At 51.2% G+C, this 23,922-nt stretch overlaps 1 protein-coding gene across 3 annotated transcripts; it reads right to left on the bottom strand.

Annotated features, from left to right (window-relative positions):
* Window positions 1-5,296: 5,296 nt before the first annotated feature.
* Window positions 5,297-17,264, bottom strand: LGALS12 (galectin 12). 3 transcript variants are annotated; one of them, XM_032804257.1, is made up of 9 exons: window positions 17,134-17,246; window positions 15,300-15,388; window positions 11,693-11,903; window positions 10,573-10,692; window positions 10,116-10,154; window positions 8,931-8,957; window positions 8,468-8,556; window positions 7,104-7,266; window positions 5,297-6,307 (listed from the first exon to the last, which is right to left on the bottom strand). In XM_032804257.1, the coding sequence occupies exons 1-9, from the start codon at window positions 17,185-17,187 to the stop codon at window positions 6,161-6,163; spliced, it is 939 nt and encodes a 312-aa protein (XP_032660148.1). In that variant the 5' UTR covers window positions 17,188-17,246; the 3' UTR covers window positions 5,297-6,160. The 3 variants fall into 3 exon arrangements, with proteins under 3 accessions (XP_032660148.1, XP_032660147.2, XP_074929170.1); XM_032804256.2 differs by lacking the exon at window positions 15,300-15,388 and having other exon boundaries at window positions 17,218-17,264; XM_075073069.1 differs by lacking the exon at window positions 7,104-7,266.
* Between the last annotated feature and the right edge of the window lie 6,658 nt (window positions 17,265-23,922).

Here is a 23,922-nt window from a genome sequence, read left to right as displayed (position 1 = left end):
CACAGAATCGGCAGTGACTTGGCTAAGGCTGCACAGGAAGTCTTCCACAGAGCTGAGAACTGAACCCAGGCATCCTGAATCCCAGCCTATTGCCTAGCAAGCAGCTAGAGAGGAATGGGGGCCTTAAGTGCGGTGTGGGGTTTGCTTATCTGGTTCCAGGCATGGTGTCCAACTCCTCAGCCACTGTAAATCAGCCTTGGTATCAAGGAGGTGTGTGCCAATACATATCAGCCAATCAGCTGGCCAACAGCCACACAAGCATCCACCCCACACCGAGTCAGAGTGATAACAGTTTGATCATGCGTGGCTGAGACCAGCCTGTTACAGGATTGAAAATCGGAGGATTGTAACGGGTTAATCATGCATGTAAGACAGGGCCAGCATGCTGCAGTTCCGTATAAGGATCAGGGTTACAACTGGATAGGACCAGCCACGTCTAAAGAGAACATATACTGATCCCTGTCAAGCTGGCCTGCAGTGGCTCAGAAGCCTGAGTACCAGTCTTAGGCCAGACTGCTAAGAACCAGGGCACAAATTGCAAACTGGCAGTGGGTTCTGCACTGCGATTTCACCAACCAGTTATCAAGTGTGCACTCCTCACGCACTATAACAGCCTAAACGTGGAGTCACAGACAGTCCCCTTGGGTACTCTGTCTTGCCATGCACATAAGCTTACCTTTGTGATAGATGGTCCTATACACCAAAAAATCGCAGTAATATTCAGGTCCCCAGGACAAGTCACTTACCCCAGATCCACTGCACCAAAGACAATACTTGTAGCCAGTCCTATAATAAACTATCTAAAGATTTATTAAATTATACAGGAAAAGGAAGTGAATTATTGACAAAGCAGGAAAACAGATCACACAAACGAGTTCCAATCTTAAGGTTCAAAAAGGTAATAGAAGCATCTATAATAAGCAGGCTCACCGACAGCAATTCCAGGTCCCAGGGCAGAACAGTCAACGGGCACCCTAGAAGGGATGGCTGAGGTTTGATTTGTTCAGGGTGGGCTGGAGCCGGGCCCCGCGCCGCCTCACCACATGGGCACAGAGCTGGACCATGGGGTGCATGCACAAGCCGCGGATGTTTGGGTGGTGCTGCGCCGGGGCTGCCCAGGGCAGCTGCCGCTGGCTGTGTGCGCTTTTCCAGCACAGCCAGGGCTTTCACATGCCCGTCTGGCTGCCTTCACTGCCACTGGCACATAGGCGCCAACCCTGTGGGTGCTCTGGGGCTGGAGCACCCATGGGAAAAAGTAGTGGGTGCTAAGCACCCACTGGTAGCCCCTCTTCCAAAACCTCTTCCTCCCCCCAGTGCCTCCTGCTTGCCAGCGGGCCCTGCCAGTCAGTACCTCCCCCTCCCTCCCAGTGCCTACCATGGATCGATCAGCTGTTTCGCAGCTTCTGGAAGGGCTAGGGGGAGGAGGCAGAACTGGGTGGGGAAGGGGAAGGAAAGAGGTGGGCTGGCAGTGGAGTCTTGGGAGAAGAGGGGGAGTAGCGGTGAGCCTGGGTAAAGCTGCGGGGGGGGGGGGGTGGGGAAGCACCTCCCAGCAGATTAGAAACTTGGCACCTCAGGATCTTTTACTTATGCTTGGTAATTCTTGTCCCGCAGAGGCCAAGCAGTAAGAAGATACAGTTCCTCCTTGTTAGGGCTTTTTCTTCCCTTCCCCACTTCTTTGAGCTGCAAGCTAGCTGATGGGACAAATTCACTTGCAGATTCATCTTCATGGGGGTTGGGGTGGCAACTGGAGAGTAAACAACGTTTTTGTCCTCTTTAATATTCCCCTCTAGTCTGACTGGCATGGATGGGCCTTTCTTGTCAGGCAGGACATAACCCTTCCGTGGCCACCAGCATCTCACACTAATTAATCCACTATCTCTCCCTTGTCTGGGGATTTACAGTTACGGAGGCTTAAACTACAAATGCTTTAATGTAACCTTACAATAGAGGATACAGTGGCTCCGAGCGAGATTACTGTACGCAGCCACTCACAAGCAGTCAAAGTCTAAACACATTCTTACAATTCTAATACCTCTTTTCACAATACCAACACACAGGTGAGGCAGACTGGTTCCAGCCATGTATTTGTCAATGTCCACTGAGGCATGGGGACTGTGGCATAAGCTGGCACCTGGTCTGCCAACATCACAATCCCATCGATACAACAACCCCCTGTATTATTCTGTTCTACCTTAAATTTTGCTGCATACAGTCCCTCTGTGTAATTGGCTGGGTGATCCATTGCAGATTTACAGAAACCACAGTGGAGATGCCACAGCAGCTCAGACCAGTGGGACCAACTAGCCCTACATCCTGTCTCCAAAAGCTGCTAGGCACAGCAGCTTCAGAGGAGGGGGCAAGGAATTTCCATCTGGGGTTGTTTTTATTCTGTGTCCATTTAACCCCTCGAGGGCCTTCCCCTTTTGTACGTGATCAGCAAATAAAGAGCCTGGTTTCTCAGTGGGAGGCGGGGCTTGCTGCCGATGGTGTGAGGAAGGTGGCAGATAAATGGGGGAACCAGTTCCCAGAGTGCCCCACTCTCCTTGCACTTACTCTGGCTTTAGGCAGCCTGGCTCTAAGAGACCAGATGTTCAGCATGTGGCTCTGGGAACTAACCTCATGCAAAGCCTTTCCTGGGGAAGGCAGGGGATTTGTAACACCACCAGGTATGGAGAAGCCAACCCAGTGCTAATGAGGGGGGATTAGCTCTGTATACAAGGCCTGTGTGCTTAAGGGAGGGGGAGGGTACACTGAAGCCCACACCCCCCCAGTGTGGAGGCAGGGCCTCAACCACAGCTACACCAAGGCCTCTAAGCCCCTCTTGCGGGAAACCAATCCCCTGAGAACAGCTGCTGGTGTAACTGGATGAAAGCTGGTCAAAGTTTGGAATTTTCTGATAGAAAAATTCCATTTTCTGTAAACTGAAACTCTTAGTGAAGTTGTTTGGATTTTGATGAAACTGATTAAAAAAATAAGAAGTTGACTGTCAAAAGGTCCTGTCTTCCAAAGAAAAATTATAGATCTTCTGTCTCACAAATTTGCTTCTTTTTTTTTTTTTTTTTTAAAGATACAAGATTGAAAATAGTGGAAATAGAAACAAAATGTTTCCATGGACAAAAAATCCATCACATCCCCACACAGCTGGTTTTGCAATATCTTTGCAAGTTTTGGCTCTGTCCCAGCACAGGAGGATTTTCGCAGGATGGAGAAAGCTGTTTCTGACCAGCGTTCAACAGGCCATGCCTGAGCTATGCAGCAAGGACCAAACTTGGGATTGCCAAGCAGGCACTTCTGCTGCCTGAACTATGGCCTGGTCTACACTACACGTTTAAATTGATTTAAAGACCGTTAAATCGATTTAACGCTGTACCCGTCCACACTACAACTCCCTTTATATCGATATAAAGGGCTCTTTAAATCGATTTCTGTACTCCAACCCGACGAGAGGAGTAGCGCTAAGTTCGATATTAACAATTCGGAGTACGGTTAGTGTGGACGGAAATCGACGTTATTGGCCTCCTGTCGGCGGAGGGTTCTGGGTAAATGTCGCAGTCATTCCTTCTCGGGAAAACATTCACCGCAATCCTTTCGCGCCGTTATTCCCTGGATTGCCTGGCAGACGCCATAAGCACTGGCACCATGGATGCCCGTTCAGCTTTTTTTTTTCCGGCACCAGTATGTGTACTTGGAGGCCGCGGACAGAGAGGCGATACTCCAGCGCTACATAGAGCACATTCACTTGCTTTTGCAATGATCAGAGATCGGTACCGGTTGTTCTGTACGTCTACTGCGCGAGTAAACTGGCAATGAGATGACGGTTCTCTCTCCCTCTCTGTACTGTCCGCTGCTATCATGAGTGCTCCTGCTCAAAATTTTGAAAGCAAAATGGATTGACTCACTTGGGACTGAGTCAATCCCTCCCTTATGTTTTCTAAAAAAGAGTCCGTCCTGCCTCAGAATAAGAGGCAAGTGTAATTAGAGAACCAGTGTATCAGAGAGCACAGTGCTCTGTGTCAGTATTCCACAGGGGGTGCCCCTGCAACAACCGCCCGCGTTTGCTTCCCTCCTCCCCACACCTCCTGGGTACTGTGGAGTGTCCCCCCACATTGTGTCAATGAAGTTAAAAGAATGCAGGAAAAAGAAACCAGAGCTTGAGGCAGCCTCCCGGGCTATGACAGTCAGATAACGGAATCTTTTTTACACGGAAAGGTGGGAGGTGGGTGAAGCTCCCCTTGCTAGATGGAAGATGCTTATTAGCCGTTCTGTCCTATCTACTGGGAGTAACCAGGATACATTCCCTCATGATATTGAGCAATTATGCAGGCATGGGGTTCTCTCGAGATGAGTGGCAGTCCTATAGCACTGTCTACCACGGGGAGGGGGGAAGAGAGGAGCGGATATGCTCTTCAATGCTGTAGCATCGCGATCTTACCAGCAGATTCAGTACACAATAGGGTGACATTGAAGAGTAGTCAAGGAAATTCTTTCCTTTGCTTTCATGTGGGGGCGGGGGAGAAACGAAACGAGACCTGTTCCCTGAACCACGCCAGACACATGGTTAATCCTACAGACACTGGAGCTCAAGCAAGAATGCTAGGACGGACTCTATTTTAGAAACCATAAGGGAGGGATTGACTCAGTCCCAAGTGAGTCAATCCCATTTTGCTTTCAAAATTTTGAGCCAGGGAGCACTCATGATAGCAGCGGACAGTACAGAGAGGGAGAGATTAACCGTCATCTCATTGCCAGTTTACTCCGGCAGTAGACGGTACAGAGACAACCGGTAACGTCTCTGCTATCATTGCAAAAGCAAGTGAATGCTGCTATGTAGCGCTGGAGTATCGCCTCTCTGTCCGCGGCATCCAGTACACATACGGTGCCGGAAAAAAAAAAAGCTGAACGGGCTCCATGGTGCCGTGCTATGGCGTCTGCCAGGGCAATCTGACCAGGGGAAAACGGCGCGAAAGGATTGCAGGTGATGTTTTTCCCGGAGGAAGGAATGATCTGACGACATTTTACCCAGAAACCCCCGCCGACAATTAAGATTCAACCCTGAATTCCAAGGGGCGGGGGAGACTGTGGGAACTATGGGATAGCTACGGAAGTGCTACCCACAATGCAACACTTCAGAAATCGACATTAGCCTCGGAGCATGGATGCACAACGCCGAATTACTGTGCCTAGTGTGGCCACATGAAATCGAATTTATAATATCAGTTTTATAAAACCGATTTTAGCTAATTCGATATTATCCCGTAGTGTAGACGTGGCCTATGTTAGCTGAGGCTGTAATAGGTTTGTCAATTTCCTGTGGCCCAACCATCACCAGCAGAAGACAGACCACCATGCTAAGTGGGTGCAGGTTACACCTGTGAGGGGGTGGTTTGGGGATGTGGCCAGTATGCCCTTCACTATGGCTGGTCTCTGCTTGCCTCAAGGCCCATAGGGCCACAGGGAGCCAGCAGGCCCCACAGTACAGGTGGGAAAAGGGCAAACATCTTAAAGCTACAAGCACAGGAACTGGGAATCAGAGGCCAAGAGGCTCAAGGCACCAACGTGTTTAATCTTTCACGTGGGACAGCTCCTCACCCCACCCCGAGCACTCTGCATCTCCCTCCCCCCCTGCCGGTGGCTCAGCAGAGACAGAGCATTGCAGAAAAGAGACTTTATTACAATTAAAATAGCAAACAAACTAACCTCAATGGAGAGCAAATATACATGCCAAGGGAGAGCTGGTGCCCAGGGACATAACCAAGCCCTTTAGAGCAAACCATATGGCATCTGGAGAGAACCAGATGGTCCCACTAGAACCACTCGGTGCATGCCCAGTGCTGGAACCTGTCACTCCATGCAAGGAAGAGTCCTGTCACCATTTTGTGCCACCCAGGACGGCACTGGAGGATGCCTCTAGGACCACCCCATGCTTACCTGCTTCTGCCACCCTGTGCAAGGAAAGGCCCATTCCTTAGCATTCACTGCAATCTTCTAGCCAGCCCAGTCCATGGGGGTTCAGGTAAGTGGAGAATCAGTCAGAAGGAAGACTGGATTATCCCACTGGGGCAGCCTCACCACCCCATGCAATAGTTCCTTCAAACACACAGGGCCCAGTCCAGTCCATGCCGTCTGAGCAAAGCCCACAAGACTCCTGGCAGCGAAGGGGTCAGGAGAAGACACTGTAGAGTGTGACATCACCCTCTATCCACAGCTCTGTGATCCGGTCCCAGGAGACCCAAGGCGTGTCAAACTGTCCCAGGGGGATCCCGTTGAGTGCCAGTTTGAAACTCCCCTCCTCACAGACGAGCAGCAACTAGAAGAGGATTGGCAGAGAATGTGATGGCAGGTATGGGCCAGATCCCAGCTGGTGTTAATGAGCATCACTCCCTTGGAGTCAATGGAAACAGGACTACCCCAGCTGAGGAGGTGAGCCTGTATTTCTGTAGCAGTTACAGCCCCCCACCCACGCCCCAGTTGGCTTGCTGAGATGCAGCCATCTCTGGAGTGGAACACCACTCTCCCCCAACCCCTTCACATCGCTCTTCAGAGCTGCAGCCACCCTGTAGGGTGGGAGGACAAGAGCCGAGGAACAATAGCGTTGGCCTGGGGAAGATGGAGGGAGGATTCTGATCACGAAACTCTGCTGTCTGCCTGTGACGGACTGAGGCAGCCCAGGGGTTGTAAGGAACTGAAGCTCTGGGCTCCAGGTTCAACCCACCCTTCTTGAAATTTTTCAGAGGCAGTGGGCCTGGGAGGAGGGGGCTCAGTCCTACTGATGAGCCTACGGGGCATGCTGACGGCAGCTACCCCAGTGCAGGTGATGGGGCTGCAGAGAACGTGTGCAGAAACCCTGTACTCTGTTCCTTCTCTCTGGGCTACATGCAGCCCCAGGTGACAAACGGGGTGCTGGATCTCCAGTAGCTGGACCCCCAGGAGATCCTCCAGGCAGCATTACAGCCATAACCAGAGGACCCCCAGTGGCAGCAGGCAGTACTGCACCCTGCACCTGCTCATTCCCAGCTACACATAGTGATATTAGTCAGCCTGAGGCCCATTTGCTACGCCTGCAAGGGACAGACCCTGCTCCTTCTGTGCCAACAGAGCGTTACCTCAAAGAAGCGCTGGGGATGAAAGGGGAAGCAGGCTGCCACTTTCTCTGCATGGCTCAGGGCCTCATCTGGGAAGGAGCTCCACGTCAGGGCTCTGGTTCTGAAGCAGGTGCTGAGTCTTAGGGGCACATGGGAAGGGTCTTCCCTCAGGCTGAGGCTGAATCTGCAGGGTAGGTTTAGCTCAGAGACATGGTAGGTGGTGGGTGCCACCGGAAGGTTGCCTACGCACCTGCATATTTTGTGTGTGTGTGTGTGTGTGTGTGTGTGTGTGTGTGTGTGTGTGTGTGTGTGTGTGTGTGTGTGTGTGTGTGTGTGTGTGTGTGTGTGTCACAGCTGACCCCTGGTGGGCAGAGCATGTATTTATGGAACATGGTGCATACTACAGTACAGTGAAACCCTGCTAATGCGCCCATGATAAGGCAAATTCAGAATAATGCGATCTAAGGTGGCAAAAAAAAAAAAAAAAAAAAAAAAAAAGGAAAGCCTTCCCCACTGCCTCTTCCCCCCTACCTCCGCTTCTCCTTTTGGCAAGAAGAGCCGTTTTCCTCCCCAGCTGCTCCTCACTCTTCCTCTGCCCCTTGCACGTCTCCCCTGCTCTCCCCAAGTGTTTCCCTCTCTCGCTGCATGGCTGAGAGCCCCCGCTGCTGGAGCAGGCTGACAGCTAGGAGGAATGCTACAGAAACGGTGGCACGAACTCTGCTCTGAATATCAGCTCTCCAGGTGGAGGGGAGTCGGCTGAGCGCCTTTGCACAGATCTGTCCAGAGCTGCTTCAGCCCCAGTCTGCCGGTCCCAAAACTCCGGTTTTCAGAGTCCAAACCCAGCCACTCTCAGGCTAGTTCTGGCTCATTTAATAGATTAGTGACAGCACAAGGTAATCAATTATTGCTACACCCTTTCAGTTACCGTTATGGGCAGTTCGCAAATGCAATTCATTTTCTGCCCAAGAGAAACTGACCAGCTGGAAATGGTAAATTTTCATAACCCCGCTGTACCACGACCCCACATTTATCACGATTCTATTTTTTGGACCCCAATTATCGTGTTATAGCAGAGTGTCACTGGACTTTCCTCTAAGAGCTGCACCAAAGACCTTTTCACCGATGCCACTCACCAGGATTCCCCTTTGCTTCAGCAAGATTCTCATGGGTTCCAGACCTGCCCAGGACAGCAATTTATGCTTCTTCTTCAGCACAGTTTCCAGGGCTCCCTGAGGAATCCCTGGGCAGATCTCTCTGCATAGCACAAGCCAGAGGTCAGACTGGCTGATCAGAAAGGTCCCTGATGGGTCACACATAGTGCAGCAGATATGGAGCTGGGGGTTAGATGCTGGTCCAGGGGGAGTGAGGTTTGGACAGACACTTACCCCTCTGGTACTGGGCAAACGAGTCCCCTCACTGTAATGGTGCCTCTTGATGCAAGTCCATGGGGGAGCGGGTGGCAGTATGGCACAGCCTGTGGAAGGAAAGGTCCAGGTGCCACTATTAGCCTTTAAGCCACAGGAGTACAAGCCCCAGTGGGATCCTATGTAAGAAGCCATTGCGGGGGGAGGGGGGGGGAGAAGAGGTCTGGGATCAGGCCTGGGGTACCCCAAATTATCACTGGGACCAATCCAGCAGGCCCCCACAATACAACCCTCCTTGGTTAAAGCACAGCAGTACTGACATCCTGTGCAGAAGTCCCCCCTGCAGCCCATCCCTCCGCACAGAACTTCTGCTAGCAGTTGCAACCTGCCCCTCAAATTTCAACCACCCTGTCAGATCAAACCCAGCTGCCTCACAGGTGCAGGAACCTGCCCGTTAGAGATCACAGAGGCAGGCTTCACTCACCAGCTTGGAGCTGTTCAGCTGCATTGGCTAAGGGAGGAAGGAGAGGAGAGAAAGTTAAAATGACAGAGCTGCACTTGTGTGAGGACATGCCTGTTGCATGTGCACACAGTCCTCCATTAGCTGTGCACACGGCGAGGAGTAAAGAGAACAGCACACACCCCCATGCTCCTCCCCCAGAACAGTCTGTAGCTCAGAACCACCTGCATGGGGCTGCATGGACAATTCAGCTTCAGACAGACTGTTGCACTGCTGCAGCGATGCATTATTAGAGGATGAAGACATTGGGCCAGACTGGAGGCTCCGGCACCAGCTGCATTCAGAGAACAGCACCAGGCACAGCACAGATCCCTAGATGGGTTGTTACAGGACCCAGGATGGTATGTCATTCCCTCTATGCTAACAACCTCTACTCCTCCGATCTGTCAGCTATGAGATGCAGAAGGACCACAGATTGGAAGCTCTTTGAGGCAGGGACTGGGTTTTTGCCATGTGTTTGTACAGTACCTACCACGATGGGTTCCTGGTCTGTGACAGGGGCTCCTATGTACAACCGCAATATGAACAGGGGAAGACACCAAGTCCCCCCACCCTAGAACTGACTTTGCCAGGGTGTATGGGGCTGGCCAGCAGTATAGATTGGGGTTGCGGCTGGGGCAGGCCAATGCTCTGGCTTTCTGCCCCCTGCAGAGCCCCATGGGGGTCATGGAAGCAGAGGCAAGCAGAGGCAAGTTGTGATCAGGGAGGGGTGGCTTAAGGGCCCCTAAGGTGGCTTCCCTACTCAGCCGACACACCAGGGGATGGATAGTCCGCTGCGGAGCTATCCACGATGGGGAACATGCTGGGATTTGTCAGGGACAGACACCTAAATTTAAGACCAAGAGTTCCCAGAAGGGCTGGCAATTTGGGGGTGCTTCATATTTCAGGGGTTGCTGCTCAACTCCAGCACCTGATTTTCAAAGTGACCAGTGCTGCCTCAACAATCAGACTCTGTTGGGACTATCTATGGCCAGGCATCCCCTCAACCTCCCCAGGGGCTTTAGAAAACCTCAGCCAGCTGCCCCTGCAAACAGACCACGGTAGTCTCATAGGAAGGAGGCTCAAGCTGGTGCCGACGATGGAGGGAGCACTACAAGGGAACACCCGCCGGCCCCTTGGGTTGGTGCCTAGACATTCAGCTGGACTCACGTGAGCAACAGGGTACTCAGTTCGGCTGGTGTCAAAGGGCTGCCCATGCAGGAGAAAGAGAGAGAGTGTTAAGGACTGCAGCCCTGATCCACAGCCAGCGTAACTCAGGGATTGCTCCATTGGCATCCCTGGAGCCAGATCCCCAGCTGATGTAAATTGGGGTCTCACACTTCATTGCTTGTGGCTGAGCTCATTGGGCACATCAGAGCTCCTTGCATCCCTCCATCCCCGCTCCCTGGCTGCCACCCTCCCTTTCCCTCTCCCCACCCCCACTCTTTCAGGGACTCCCTGCAGTTCCCTCCCACCCCCCTCTCTCATGCCAGGGGTTCAAGGTGTCCCCAACTGCCCCCATGCTTCTGTGTGTACCCTCATTCCCCCTATACCAGGGGCTCATTCTCCCCCCCCACACAAGCAGGTGCCCCATCACCCTATTGGTTTGCCCCACAGAGGGGATTACATTGCTGCGCAGGAAGGCCAGGCTCTTCACCGTGATGTCACCAAACACCCCTACGGTGTCCACTCGGGCCAGGGGCAGGCGGGAGCGGTACTGGAGGAAGTGCTGCCCATTCACACTCACCTGGAGAGAGGAGGAGTTCAGCTCCCTGAAAGGGCAAGATCTCAGCAGGCAGCTGGGGTAACCATGGTCACCAGGGTGTCAGAGGGGCCACTTACACCAGCAGGTGTAAATCAGTCACCAGCTACATCTAGTTGCACATGCTGAAGGTCTTGCCCCTTTTCTTTCCCCACCCCTAAGTTATGGGGGTTGATGCTGCTCTCAGTCACCCCAGTGTAATTCAAAAGAGCCCTGTGGAGTCGTGCCAGTGAGACCTCGGGCTAAGCCAGCAGAGAGTCAGGCTCACCCCTGTATGTCTCCCCTATTCAGGAGCTGCCAGGGCCAGCATGGGCAGGCTGAGGGGCTGCCCCACCTTTAATGCCCCCAGGGGCACAGAATAGCCAGACGGCAGTCCTGTCCAGGTCCTCTCCCTGTGCCAGGGCTACACTTGGGAGCCCCCTGCACCAGAGCTACTCCGAGGGGACCTTCACCCCTGCCCAGCTCCCCTGTGGCCTTCTTTGCACCAGTGCTCACTGGCACTAAGGGGCTGCAGGGCAGTGTTGGACAGGACCCCTGGGACCAGAACTCCTGATGGGGGGAGGCACTGAGTACACACCTGCCCCTAGGGGCTGATAACAGGGGTCAGAGAGCCCGTGGCCTCTCCGTACTTGGATCTCCATTAGGTGACAGTCATCCCACTGCAGCTCCAGGTACCACCCTGGAGATGCTACCACAAGCACACTGAGGCCGTGGGGGGAGAAGACCTGCCACATAGCCATGGGAACCCCTGAGCCTACCAGAATGGAGGGCTTATAGCCATGGGAACCCCTATCCCCCATTGGGGGATGGGTGTGGACACATGTAGTAGCCACAGGAACACCCAAGCACTCCAAGACCCATCCCACAAGGCAGGGGAAGGGACCTGTAGACATGGTCGGGCTTGTGCTCACCCACTTCCCAGGATTTCCAATAAGGCCCCCCAAACACCCAGCTACAAGCTAGGGCTCCACCCACCACTCTTCACCTGCACCTCATCCTGCCCAAAGAGGAAGAGCAGCTGGAAGGCCTCTCCCCTCTTGAGAGGGAGGTGGGGGAACTTGGTCTCCTCCAGCCAGCGCCCGTTCTGCAGGGTGTTGCAGATTACATGAGGCCGGGAGCGGAAGCGGGGGTTGAAGTGGACGGCAATGTCCGGCCGGGGCATCAGACTGCAGCCACACTGGAAATCCACCTGGAATCTGGGGGAAAGAACACAGAGTGGGAGTGGGGGGGCACTACATGGACTCCTGGGTTCTCTCCCCAGCTCTGGGCAATGACAAGCTGACTCTGCTGGAGTCCAGGATATTTGCAGACCTGGGCCTGAATCTCGGTTTGGGGGAACTAAGGTAGCTGTGAGAGGCAGAGACGTACAAACACACCTTGAAAATAGGATGGTGACAAGTTCTCTCTGCCCATTCACCCATCTGGTGGCACTAGCTCTTATGCCTACCCCAAACCTTAGCTCCCTTTTGGAGCTAAAGACAATGAGAGTCAAGAGGTGGGACATCTTGTCTAGAGAGCATTAATTAAGCTTCTGTTAAAATGCACAGTTCCCAGGGAAAGAGAACTCTGCCTGGAGAAGGAACCTTCCAGCAATTGCTAGTTTCTCTGATCAAAGACTCCCAAAATTTATTTACAGAAAAGACTTCATCTTGTAGACCCGCTCAACACTTAAACTTAGATTGACCTAGCTAGGTCACTGAGGGCTGCAACAAGTGTCACACCCTGTGCGCCGTGGGAAAGTTGACCCAGCCGTTGGAGTAGACATGGCTAGGTCAAGAGAAGAATCCTTCCATTGGCCCAGCTACTGCCTCACGTGTAGGGTGGAGGGTGGATTAGCTGCATCGATGGAACCCCCCCCACCCTTCCATTGCTGTAAGTTGTGTCTACACAATGGCAGCTGCAGGGTCATAGCTGCGCTGTGATAGCATAGACATGCTGTTAGTTTACAGCAGTGGTTCTCAACTTAGTGCCCCAGACCCCGCCACATGCAGTGGGCTGGCTGCCCCAGCCCTGGACCCCAGAGCTCGCAGGGCCAGCCAGGAGCCCTTTGACCCTCCCCCACCGTATGGCTGCCCTGGACCCCACTGCTCGCAGGACTGGGTGGCTGCCCCCAACCCCTGCCCCCGTGGGGCCAGCCAGGAGCCCTGAACCCCACCAGGTAGCCCAGACCCCTGCATGCTGGGCACCTGGCAACCGCAGCACACTGGCAGCCTTTAGCACACAGCTGAGCTGGGCCGCAGTAGGTCCAGCTCCTAGGTGGCTCCACACACTGCCCCCTCCCCAAGCAGCATGTCCGCAGTCCCATTGGCTGGTTCCCGGCCAATGGGAGTGTTGGGGAAAAAATGTGCCTGCTGGTGAGAGCCATGCAGAGCCACTTGTGCCCCTCCACCTAGGAGCTGGGACCTGCTGCTGGCCACTTCCAGGGCACAGCACGGTCCGTGGTGCCTGGACAGGCAGGAAGCCTGCCTTAGTATCCCTGCTGTGTCACTGACTGGGAGACACTGCTGGTAAGCCTGCACCCCATTTACCGAACATGGACAGAAGCAGCAGAGAAACTGAGAAAGCTGAAAGCCAAGAGCCACTTGGCAAGTAACCAATAGAAACCATAGGATAGCCCCCTCCAATAAGCCCTGAAATCAGAGTATATAGAATTGAGGTAACCAGGTGGGACCCCAGAGTTTTGATGAATCCCCATGTGGGAAAGACACCCCCACCCCATCCAGGGTCACAGGACTGACGAGTTAACTGAACCCACAAAGAGGCTGCAGAAACCCCAGTGAAACCAAGGGTTTAACAGAAGACACAGAAAACAAAATCTCACTGCAAGGATTGTATTTCTTCTTCTGTTTTTAGCATTAATACCTGTAGGTTATCTTGCTGAGCCAATGCTCTTAAGCAGGACTTCAAGTAACCCTAGTTTAGAGATTGTAACTATTGCTATAGGCATGGCCTCCTTCACAAGTCCAAGCAAACTGACCTAAGAGATTTGAACTATAAATTTAAGCAATTGCTTTTGCTATTCTAAACCAATCCATCCAAACAGCCGGGCCCGCTCCCTTAAGAAACAAATGCCTCCTTACTCCTTGGAGGATACTGGAAAGGTGATAAGTGTGCTAGATACTAAAGAACTGATGACAGGAGTAAATACGATAAGAAATCTTGGTGATTTTCACTGGTCCTTGGTGTAACTGCTAAGCCTCAGCCACAGGCCACCACAAGTGCTTGCAAGACAACATTGTGCGGTCAGCACGTGCTTACAACGTGGTGGTCTACACTTGATTAATGAACTATTGATTATATGCTGATGTGGTTCTGAGTGAATAACTGAACTGTTGATTGGTTGAGAATAAGCAAGTGGCTGGATTTAAGAAATATTCTTCAAGTTAAAAGTTGACCTGAAAAGAACCCAGCACTGAATTAGTTAGCTAATGCTCCCTGGACTCAGTAAAAAGGGTTTATTCCATTCTAACAATGCCGATAACACATATCCAGTTGGTAAATCTAGTTTGTTAGATTTCAGCTTTAAAACCTACCAGGCACCTCAGCAAATTCATAAAATTAACCCCATTTCATGCTTAAACCACGTATGTGAAGTGGAGACACCCCCGAGTGGTTCTCACTCCTGTTTCCCTAGGAAGAAGAGAATAGCACAGAGCCCTCTAGCCCCTAGTCAAGGAGGGACTAGAACCCGTAACTCCCTGCTTGGAGGCTGACTCTCCTGGAGTCCAGGGATTGCCCAACCCCATCCCTTGGTGGCTTCAAACGGGAGCTGAGAGAACATTTTTGGCTGAATTTTGGGGGGGGGGAGGAAATGCAGATTTAGCAACACTAGAAGGTTTTGCCAAATTGTTCATTTTGAAAAAAAAAGCAAATTTTTAAAAATATTTTCAGTGATTTGTTTTGAAGTTGCCTCTAATGTTATTAAACTCAAGGATGTTAAAAAAAAATGATCAAAACCCAAACCTTTTGTTTTGGCTCCAAGTAAGCATCCCCAAAGTAAGCGTTGACCCAAAACGAGTCATTTTCAAAATCACCAACGAAGTGGAAAAAAGCCCAGCCCTACTTTAAGCCGACTTTGTTCCCAGGAGTAAGTTAGAGCTGGCTCCAGGCTGCTCTAATCCATACCTCTCCCCAATGGCTCCTGTGAAGCAGATACTAGCTGTAGCATAATGCACTCTGACAATGGCCGAGGTGGGAGTATAACCCAGGTCTCCCAAGTCACAGTGCTGTACCAACTATGCCATAGTTCCTCTGGCCTTACACCAGTCAGGGATTCCCATATAACAGGAGATCATCTCCATCTACTTATGCTGCAAGAAAGGCCTCAGTGTAGCTAAGAATCAGGCCCATAGAGTGGCCTCGTAGACAAGGGAATTCCTGACCCAGCCTTGTAAGGGACTGGAAGGATCCTGAAACTCCCTGACTAAAGGAATCTAGCTGCAGCTCACCTGAGCACTGTAAAATCAGAGGGTTCAACACATTAACTCCTAGCAGCCACTGAACTAGTGCATTTTCTCTCTGACTGCAGGAGCCATGAATCAAGGGGTTCGAGTAGGATGAGCAGCCCGAGCCCCAGGGAAATAGCCTTTTACCTTTCGGCCTCTGCAAGGACCACGCCCTGCACCAGAACCATCTTCCCATGGGTCAAGCCACCGAAGATCGTTGTGATGTACGGGAGCACCTGAAATGGACATGGGGTGGAGGAGAGGGACCCATATTGATGTTGGAAATGGGAGAGTCTGGCAGCTCTGTCTGGTAACACTGGACTCTTGGGGTCTCTCTCCAGCTCTGGGAGGAGAATGGGATCTAGAGAGTTGGAAGGCGGGGAGGGGAGGCTCTCATCTGTGCTCAGTTGGGGCTGGGAGCCAGGACTCCTGGGTTCCATTCCCAGCTTTGGGAGGGGAAGAGAGCAGCTAGAGCAGGGGTGGTATGATACAGATCTCCTGGATTCTATGCCCAGCTTTGGGAGGGGAATAGGGTCTCATGGTGCCTTAAAACAAGAGCAGATTAGCTGGGGCAACTGGGAGTTAAGACACCCAAGTTCTATCTCCAACTCTGCTGCTGATTCACTGAGTGACATTGCACAAAACCCCCTCACTTCTTCCCCTTTCTGTGCTTCGGTTTCCCAGGGTATCAGACACCAGTTATTGCTTCAGCTCAATGGCTAGTGGTCAGTGCTGTGATCTGAAATTCCTGGGCTAAGTAGATGGGGAAAAAAAAATCTATTTAAACCAGAAGCCATGGGGTGTGGTGGGGGAGATGCAATCAGACACACAAGGGTATTAAAATAATACAGACCCTAAGCACCAGTCCTTCTCCCCATTGGTGATCAGCTAGTTGACCAGAGATGATTAAAAGCCAGACTGTTTTATATGAACCCCACTAACCTTTGGGGAGAATTGGGGATATAATGGATTCAGGAGCTAAAAAACCAGCACCTTTTTGTAGAGTAGATGCCTGGATTTAACAGAGCCAAAACTGAAACCACAACCTGAGCTATGGCTGACTTGATTTAAGGAAATGAGCAACTGCTTGTCTGGTCTCAGCTGAAGTTTCTGCACATTACAGAGTTTCACATGATCAGTCCAGAAAGGATCAAGAGAAAGATCTTTGTGCAGAGAATAGCCTGATGGCCAAAAAGTTTATTGATAACCTGATTAGTCCCCTCCCCCCAAACAAGCAAACACAACTGCACAGAGGAGCTTAAAATGAGATTCCAGCTAAACTAGTCACACATGCAGGCCTTGGGGGTTAACCCTTTAAAAGTCTGGCTTTCCCTAGATTTAAGATCAAGTCAGACAGTCCCTACTGCAGCAGGGATTCAAGGAGGCAGCTTGCCAGGAAGTGAGGTCAGCTGTCAGATATTTGATAGCACCCATCTTGAGATCCGTTGAGAAAACCAAAAAAACTCCCACAATGGCCCGTTTTAAAGCAAATGGCAAGCACTCACCCTCTGGGCAATCAGAGCCTTTTTAGGGGGCCTTGTGTCAGGCACCCCAAGGTTTGAGACATTCAGAGAACAAATTGCCTCTTTTGGGGAAACAAAACATAACTTGGCCCATGAGGGGAAGAGAGAGAAGGGTGACATTAGCTTGGGAGCTTTCTGGGGCAGGGACTGCCCTTTTGCTCTGTTTGTACAGCACCTAGCACCATAGGATCATGGTCCACGAGTAAGGCCGCTGCCACAATATGAACAATGAGAGTGCAGGAGCTATATGCTGCTCTCAGACACACCTATTTAAACCTGGCTGGAGCCACTCCTCTTTCAATTCAATACCTTGTCTCTGGACTCTCACCCACCTAACACAGCATGATTCAGCTATAAGAACACAGGAAACTGGGCAAAGGCCAGAAGCAGGAGTGAACTGATCTTTGATTTCATTGCACGCTAGCTGCCCCTAGGCAGAGATCACAGGGATTACTCACCGGGTGGAAAACTGGGGGCTGGAGGATGAAATCTACCGGAGAAGTGGGGCCCATGGCTTGAAAATCCTAAAACCCAACAGTTACCTTCAGCTTCCAGCAAGGAACCTTAGAACTTGGAGCAGTCACATGATGCAATCACACTGGGTGGAGAGAAAAATTTTAATAGCAATCCACTGCAGCTTCCCTCCTAGGCAGATTTTGGTTCCTTCACACTCCATGCAGGGTCCTAGTGCCCTCTTTAATTATCGGGGAAATGCTGACAAAGATCTTCAGCTGGTGTTGACTGGCTTACAGCCCTTGGCACCAGCTGAGGGTCTGACCCACTAAGTGTTTGGGCTGTTGACTCATGCAGTGTTGTTAAAACTGAATGTAAAAAAAACATGAGTTAGCAATATTGCCCACAGCCCACCCCAGGAGTTCGTAAATCAGCTCCCTCCAAGAAATCATGAGCTTGGCTTAAAAATCACAAGGTTAGAAAAAACCACAGTAATAAACGCTGGGTTTATTTAATTTATTTTCTGTTTATTTATTGTTTTTAAGTCTTTAGGGATCAAGCTTCTTTTGGCATTTGCAATATTTTAGAGGGGGTGGGATGACAGATTTCCCAAGCAGAGAATTCAGCTGCCACTAGAAAAACTCATTTTACCTGGGATCTGAGGTGGAATGTGAACCCCAGTTCCTGCCCATATAGGCTCCTAAGTTTGCTTGGAAGTCATGCTGCTTTTGAATGAGGGTGGCTGGCTTTGCAGCTAAAGCACTAATTGAGGATGCAGGGCATCTGGTTCAATTCCCAGATCTGTCCCCACACTCTCTGTGACCTTGGGCAAGTCACTTAATTGCTCTGTGTCTCAGTTTCCCCATCTGTAAAATAGGGGACATAATAATCCTTCCTTTGTCTATTTTGACTGGGAGCTCTTTGGGGCAGGGACTATTTCTCTCTGGGACTGTGCCTTGCCTACTATGCCAGAGCCATGATCTTGGCTAATGCTTCTGTGGCCCACTGTAACTAAGTAATATAAGTAATTAAAAATAATGTGTCAGGAATAGCTTGCATGATTGGCCTCTTGTTTAATTTCTTCGGAGCAGGAAACATGCTCCCAAAGTGCTGCATAAATTCATGCCCTTTCATCAGTCACAATAAACAAACAATTCTTTTAAAAATTTAATTTCCCTCCACCAGATGGCAGTGTTGTCCCAAAAGTTTTTCGTGTTACTTTGTGGCTAAGTCCCACCCAAGGGGGATACAACATGACAGGGTCCAATCCTGCAAAGGTTTAAGCGTGTGCATAACTTTACTTGCATAAATAAAGTTGTAATTATTTGTATTATAGGAACACAACCAAGAATGGGGTCCACATCACGCTGGGCGCTGCATATACCCCAAAAGAGATCAGCACCCCATTCTGCCAGACATTGCACAGAGTGAAAGACAGTCCTTGTAACCAGAACTGATTAAGACTGGGGAAGTGAAACTAAGGCAAAATGACTCCCCCAGAGTCATACAGGCAGTCAGTGGCAAAGCCAGGAATAGAACCCAGTTCTTCTAGAATAGGGCCTTATTAGCCACACAGCCAGCCATCTTCTGAAAATTTCAGCCCAACTCAGAGACCATTGGGAAACATTTAGTTTACCCAGCAGCACAGCTGGTGCATGACCTTTGATGCTGCAAATGTTCAACTGTAGGTTAACATCCTATTAGCAGGAGAAAAAAACAGACTCAGCAACTTCCAGGTGGCTTTTGTCCCAGGAGCTACTTGGAAGGATCGGGGCTGAACTTTGATGCTCATTTGTTTGTTGACATGCCAGACTGAGCTTACAACCCATTTGTGGGGTGATCAAAATCTTCCCAAATGGGTCTCCAAGCAGATTCCTTGTTTGGGTCATTCCCTCAAGAGCAAATTTGCCCCCAGGTCATCTCCCTACCGACTGGCTGTCCAGAAGTTGCTTCTGCAGACCCAGCTGTTGCTCCTCAGTTTCTCATGGCCTTGACAGGGGCCATCATATGCAAATGTGCGATGAAACGCCCCACTGCACTTACACAAAAGTGACATTCTGGGCCCCACAAAGTCAATGGGAGTTTTCCAAATTACCTCAATGGGGGTAGGATTTCACTCACACTCCAGTTCAACCACAAGTCACTGTCACGCTCATAGTAGGGAAGGGAACTCACTCCATTGCACCAATCGGTGGGGCGGGATTCTCTGGCCTGTGTTACGCTAGATGATCTAATAGTCCTTGCTGGCCTCAGGACAATGTGTAGATGAATCTGTACGCCGAGGCCAGAGTGAGATCTAGAACTAAGAGAACACTAAGCATTGGGGTCTGTTTGTCATCTCACATACAAATGGATCAATCTGTCCCTCCCTCCCCACACATCCATCCACATGTAGTTACCCATCCCGACATATCCATCCTCTCTCAGCACACACTCCTCAATTGGTCGATAGAAAAGTTTTGGCCCCAAACTCTGGAAAGCAGAAAAATTTACCTGAAAACTGAAAGATTTTCAGTTTGGGGGGTTAGTTTTCAATTTTCTAACAAAAAAATTACAACTTTTCAAGGAAAGCAAACATCATTCATGACAATTTCCATTTAGCCAAACTCTAACGTTCCATTAAAATAAAAAAGTTCAGATGGAAATTTTTTTTAGTAGCCCCTATTCACAAAACCCCTTTGAGGCAGGGACGTTCATTACGGCCATTTTTACAAAGTAGGAAACTGAGGCACAGAGCATAAGTGAGGTAGTGCGTAGGAATAGGGTAGTATCCCTTTAAATAATTGGTGCAGTAGTGGTGCTCACCATGTTCTATGGTTTAGAACCCAACCCAGGAATGCATCTAGGCCTTGCATGTTTTGCATCCTCAGTAAACACTATTGTTTGGACCCCATTGTGCCCGTGTGGTTGCTTCATGTTATGTAAAGAGCTAAAGATCATTTTCTTAGCCTATCGCTTTGACTCCGGTCTTTGCATCCCTCCCCTGTCTCTCTCTTCTCTTTCACATCGGACCTAAGCCACTTGTCTTCCCTTTCAACGTTCTTCACGCTCTAATCCCACCTGACCTATCATTCTCGTCCGCTATGGAGGTGATGACTCCTACCCCCAGCCAGCCCATGATGCTGGCCTCCAGCGCCCACTAGATACATTTTCACACAAACCCCTTCATGCTTTCTCCCCTGCTGCCCCTCACGCTTGGGAGGAGCTCCGCATAAACACTTGCAAAGCCACCTCACACTCCACCTTCAAATGCTCCATTGCTGGGAAGCCCATGAAAAACCTGACAACAGTCAGGCCACTGGTGGTCTGAGCCCACTGCCTGTCCCGCTGACCAGGATTCTCTCCTAGTTTCCTTCTGCTCCCCTGTCTGGCTGTATCCAACTGTCATCTCTTGTCTTATCCTTAGATTGGCAGCTCGCTGGAGCAGGGACCATCTTTCTGTGCTGGGCCTAGCACCATTGGGTCCTGCTCCAAGGTGCTGTGATTGTGGAAATATCACAGACACAACAAGCGACTTGCTCAAATATCTGGACTAGAACAGGGAATGGCGGTGCGATAGCCAGAGTCCTAGGGGGAGGGCCCTAGTCATGAGGCCGCCTGTCCACTCTGGAAACTAGCTTAACATTCTGCCAAGTTCCATCTGACCCACTAACTTTCCTGAGCCAGCTAGAAAAACACCCCACTGTGACTCCAATGCATCATGGGTCCTCGACCTTGGTCAGCGAAGCTTCACCAGGGCTCTGACCACAGCTCAAAAGAGATGACCCAACAAATTCCAGCCTGGTCCAAAGGGTGGCTGCAGTCAGGAGAGCGGTGTAGGAATGAGGTGGAAGGGACAGGGTCACGTGAGTCGGCAGGCAGTCATGCATATGATGAACTAGAGATGGGCTCTGGAGCTAACTGCCCTGCCACAAGTTGCCTTGGGCAAATCATTTCCTCTCCCCACCCTGTGAGCTTCACCAGGGCAGGGTCTTTCACCAAAGCCTTGCCTAGACTGGGCAAATCCATTGTGCTGGGCTGATACCTGTCATCATGACCAGCACAGCAGGGCTTGAGCTGGGACCCTCCAGAGCTGAATTCACAAGTCACTACAGGCAGACTTTCCAGCTGATGCCTGTAACAGCATCACCGCACCTGTGAATCACACCTGAGTTATGCTACACTAGATGGGTGAAACTGAGGCATCAAGCGAGTTGAAGCTACTTGCCCAAGGTCACACAGGGAGTTGGGCCCAGGTCTCGGCCTTAGCTCAGTGCCTCAACCACAAGACCCGCCTTCTTTGCCCTACAGGAAGCCTCCAGCCTAATATGCAGCAGCCACCAGGGCTCAGGAGCAATGGTTTTGCCACATCAGGCAGTAGGGGTCACCCACTTTGTAGACTCTGCTGGTGGAGCACACTGCAAACACTAGGGGCTCCTTGCATCCCTCCGTTCCCGCCACACCTTCCTGGGTGCCACCATCCCATCCCCCTCTAGTTCAGGGACTCCCTGTAACTCCCCAGCCCCTTCCTCATACACTCCCAGCCCCTCATGGCAGGGGCTTTGTGTGCGCTCCCCTTCCCCATGGCAGGGATTCTGTGTGTGCCCCCCTCCCCCATGGCAGGGACTCTGTGTGTGCTGCCCTCCCCCACGGCAGGCTCTCTGTGTGTGCCCCCCTCCCCCATGGCAGGGGCTCTGTGTGCGCTCCCCTCCCCCATGGCAGGGACTCTGTGTGTGCCCCCCTTCCCCATGGCAGGGGCTCTGTGTGCGCTCCCCTCCCCCATGGCAGGGACTCTGTGTGTGCCCCCCTCCCCCATGGCAGGGACTGTGTGTGTGCTCCCCTCCCCCATGGCAGGCTCTCTGTGTGTGCCCCCCTCCCCCATGGCAAACTCTCCGTGTGCGCCCCTCTCCCCCGTGGTGGAGCCTCTGTGATCCATTTGACTCTGCCACAGGGCACTGGTGAGCTGGCTCTATGCTGAAAACCTAACCACCTGGCATCAGCCTCTGCATCGCCTTAGCACCTATCCCAATGAATTCAGCAGCTGAACCTTCCAGAGATAGTCAGTTGGCTGCATGGGCTAAGGGAGGTCTTTCCTGGACTAGCTTGGTGCTCTAGCTGTTACCCGAAGGGAAAGGTAACTAGGGTCCTTCTCACTGTGGGCTCTAAGCGCTAGGACTTCTGGGTTCTAATCCCAGCTGTGGGAGGGCACTGAGGTCTAATGGTGGATGAGGCATCAGGTCTCCTGATTTTTGTTCTCTGGAAGCCTAGCGGGTAGAGCATTTGTGGGGTCAGGACTCCTGGGTTTTATTCCCTATGATAGGAGGAGAGTGTGTTCTTTCTGCTCTGCACAGCAGTAAAGAATTGGCAGATCAGCTCGTCACTGGCCACATTCTTGCTGTCTAATGCTTGTGCCAAGCTTCTAATAAGCCAGCAACTTACAGCGTGACTAAATGGTTCAGCCATCTGCAAATCTGCTTTGCTGGCCCCGCCATGAGAAAGGCTGCTGCTTCCTCCCATCATGCAGCAGGGGCTGGGGAGCTGGGGCAGTGCATTCATGCCATAGCCTCTGCTCCACCCTAACTCAACTCCCAAATCAAATTCCCTCAGTGCATCTCCCTTGCAATGAGCTGCAGCTGAGAAACTGGCCTTCAGCCCCCTCCATAAAGCAGTGCAGAACTGAGCAGGGTATCCAAGTTCAGTTAGTTTGGTTTTCTTGAGTTGGGTTATGACACTGCACTGAGACTTGGGGAATTCAGGTTCAATTCCTAGCTCTGATACAGACTTCCTGTGTGACCTTAGGCAAGTCACTGCATCACTCTGGGCCTCACTTTTGGCTCATCTATGAAATGGGGAGAATGATCCTTCCCTTGTCAATTTAGCGTGTAAAATCTTTGGTGCAAGGGCTGTTTCACACCATACATCGGTGCAGCACCTGGCAGGATGGGGCCTTGATCTCGGTCAGGGGGTCTGTGCAGCACTTGGCAGGATGGGGCCCTGATCTCAGCCAAGATCTGTGCAGCGCATGGCACAACAGGGCCCTGATTTTGGTCAAGGTCTGTACAGCACCTGGTATGACGGGGCCCTGATCTCAATCAGAAGCCCTGTGCAGCACCTGGCCCAACAAGGGCCCTGATCTCTGTTGAGACCTGAGAGTGCTACCGTAACATACATATCAATGATTGAAGAGGGAGAAGAGGACACACTGCAGCTGTAATAGGTGATAAAAGAGACTGTGTGCCTGCTTCCTTCTTACAAAGCACCAGTCACCAGTTGGGACAAATCCTGCAGCTCTTACTAAGGCTAAACTCCAAGGCCTGATGTGTTCTTTGCACTAGGACAGGGCCCCTTTAACTAGTGACTAGCACTTGCCAGTTTAGCAACCCACAACACTGTCCAAACGCTGTTCAGTGTGACCATCTAATCTAGCCCTTGTAGTTGGACCGGCTTTGAATAATGAGGCAGTAGCCATGGAACACTATGTAGTGAATTAACGAGACTCTGAATAAAGTCCGTTGCCTGGGGCATGTGGCTCTATAGAGATGCATTGATTGGCAGGTCAACTGGTGATGCAGCTGGGAGGTAAATGCCAACATCTTCATGGCCAAACCATGGCCCTGTTTTCAGTCGCAGCTGAAGCCAGTGGGAACTGTGGTGGTGCAAAGATAGGGGCTGAGGTACTGTGGTGATAAAGGCAGATAGGAACCTCCATAGAACAGAATCTGCATGGACCTCACCCAAGATTGGAGCCCCATTGTGTCCGGCGCTGCACACATCTTGGCCCCATTGTGTGACACACAGTGATAGGCTGACCCTGC

Source organism: Chelonoidis abingdonii, chromosome 17, assembly GCF_003597395.2.
Source record: "Chelonoidis abingdonii isolate Lonesome George chromosome 17, CheloAbing_2.0, whole genome shotgun sequence".
In the NCBI taxonomy this organism is placed as follows: Eukaryota; Metazoa; Chordata; order Testudines; family Testudinidae; genus Chelonoidis; species Chelonoidis abingdonii.
Note: the sequence above shows the minus strand (reverse complement) of the source record. Positions and strands in the feature narration are given on the sequence as shown.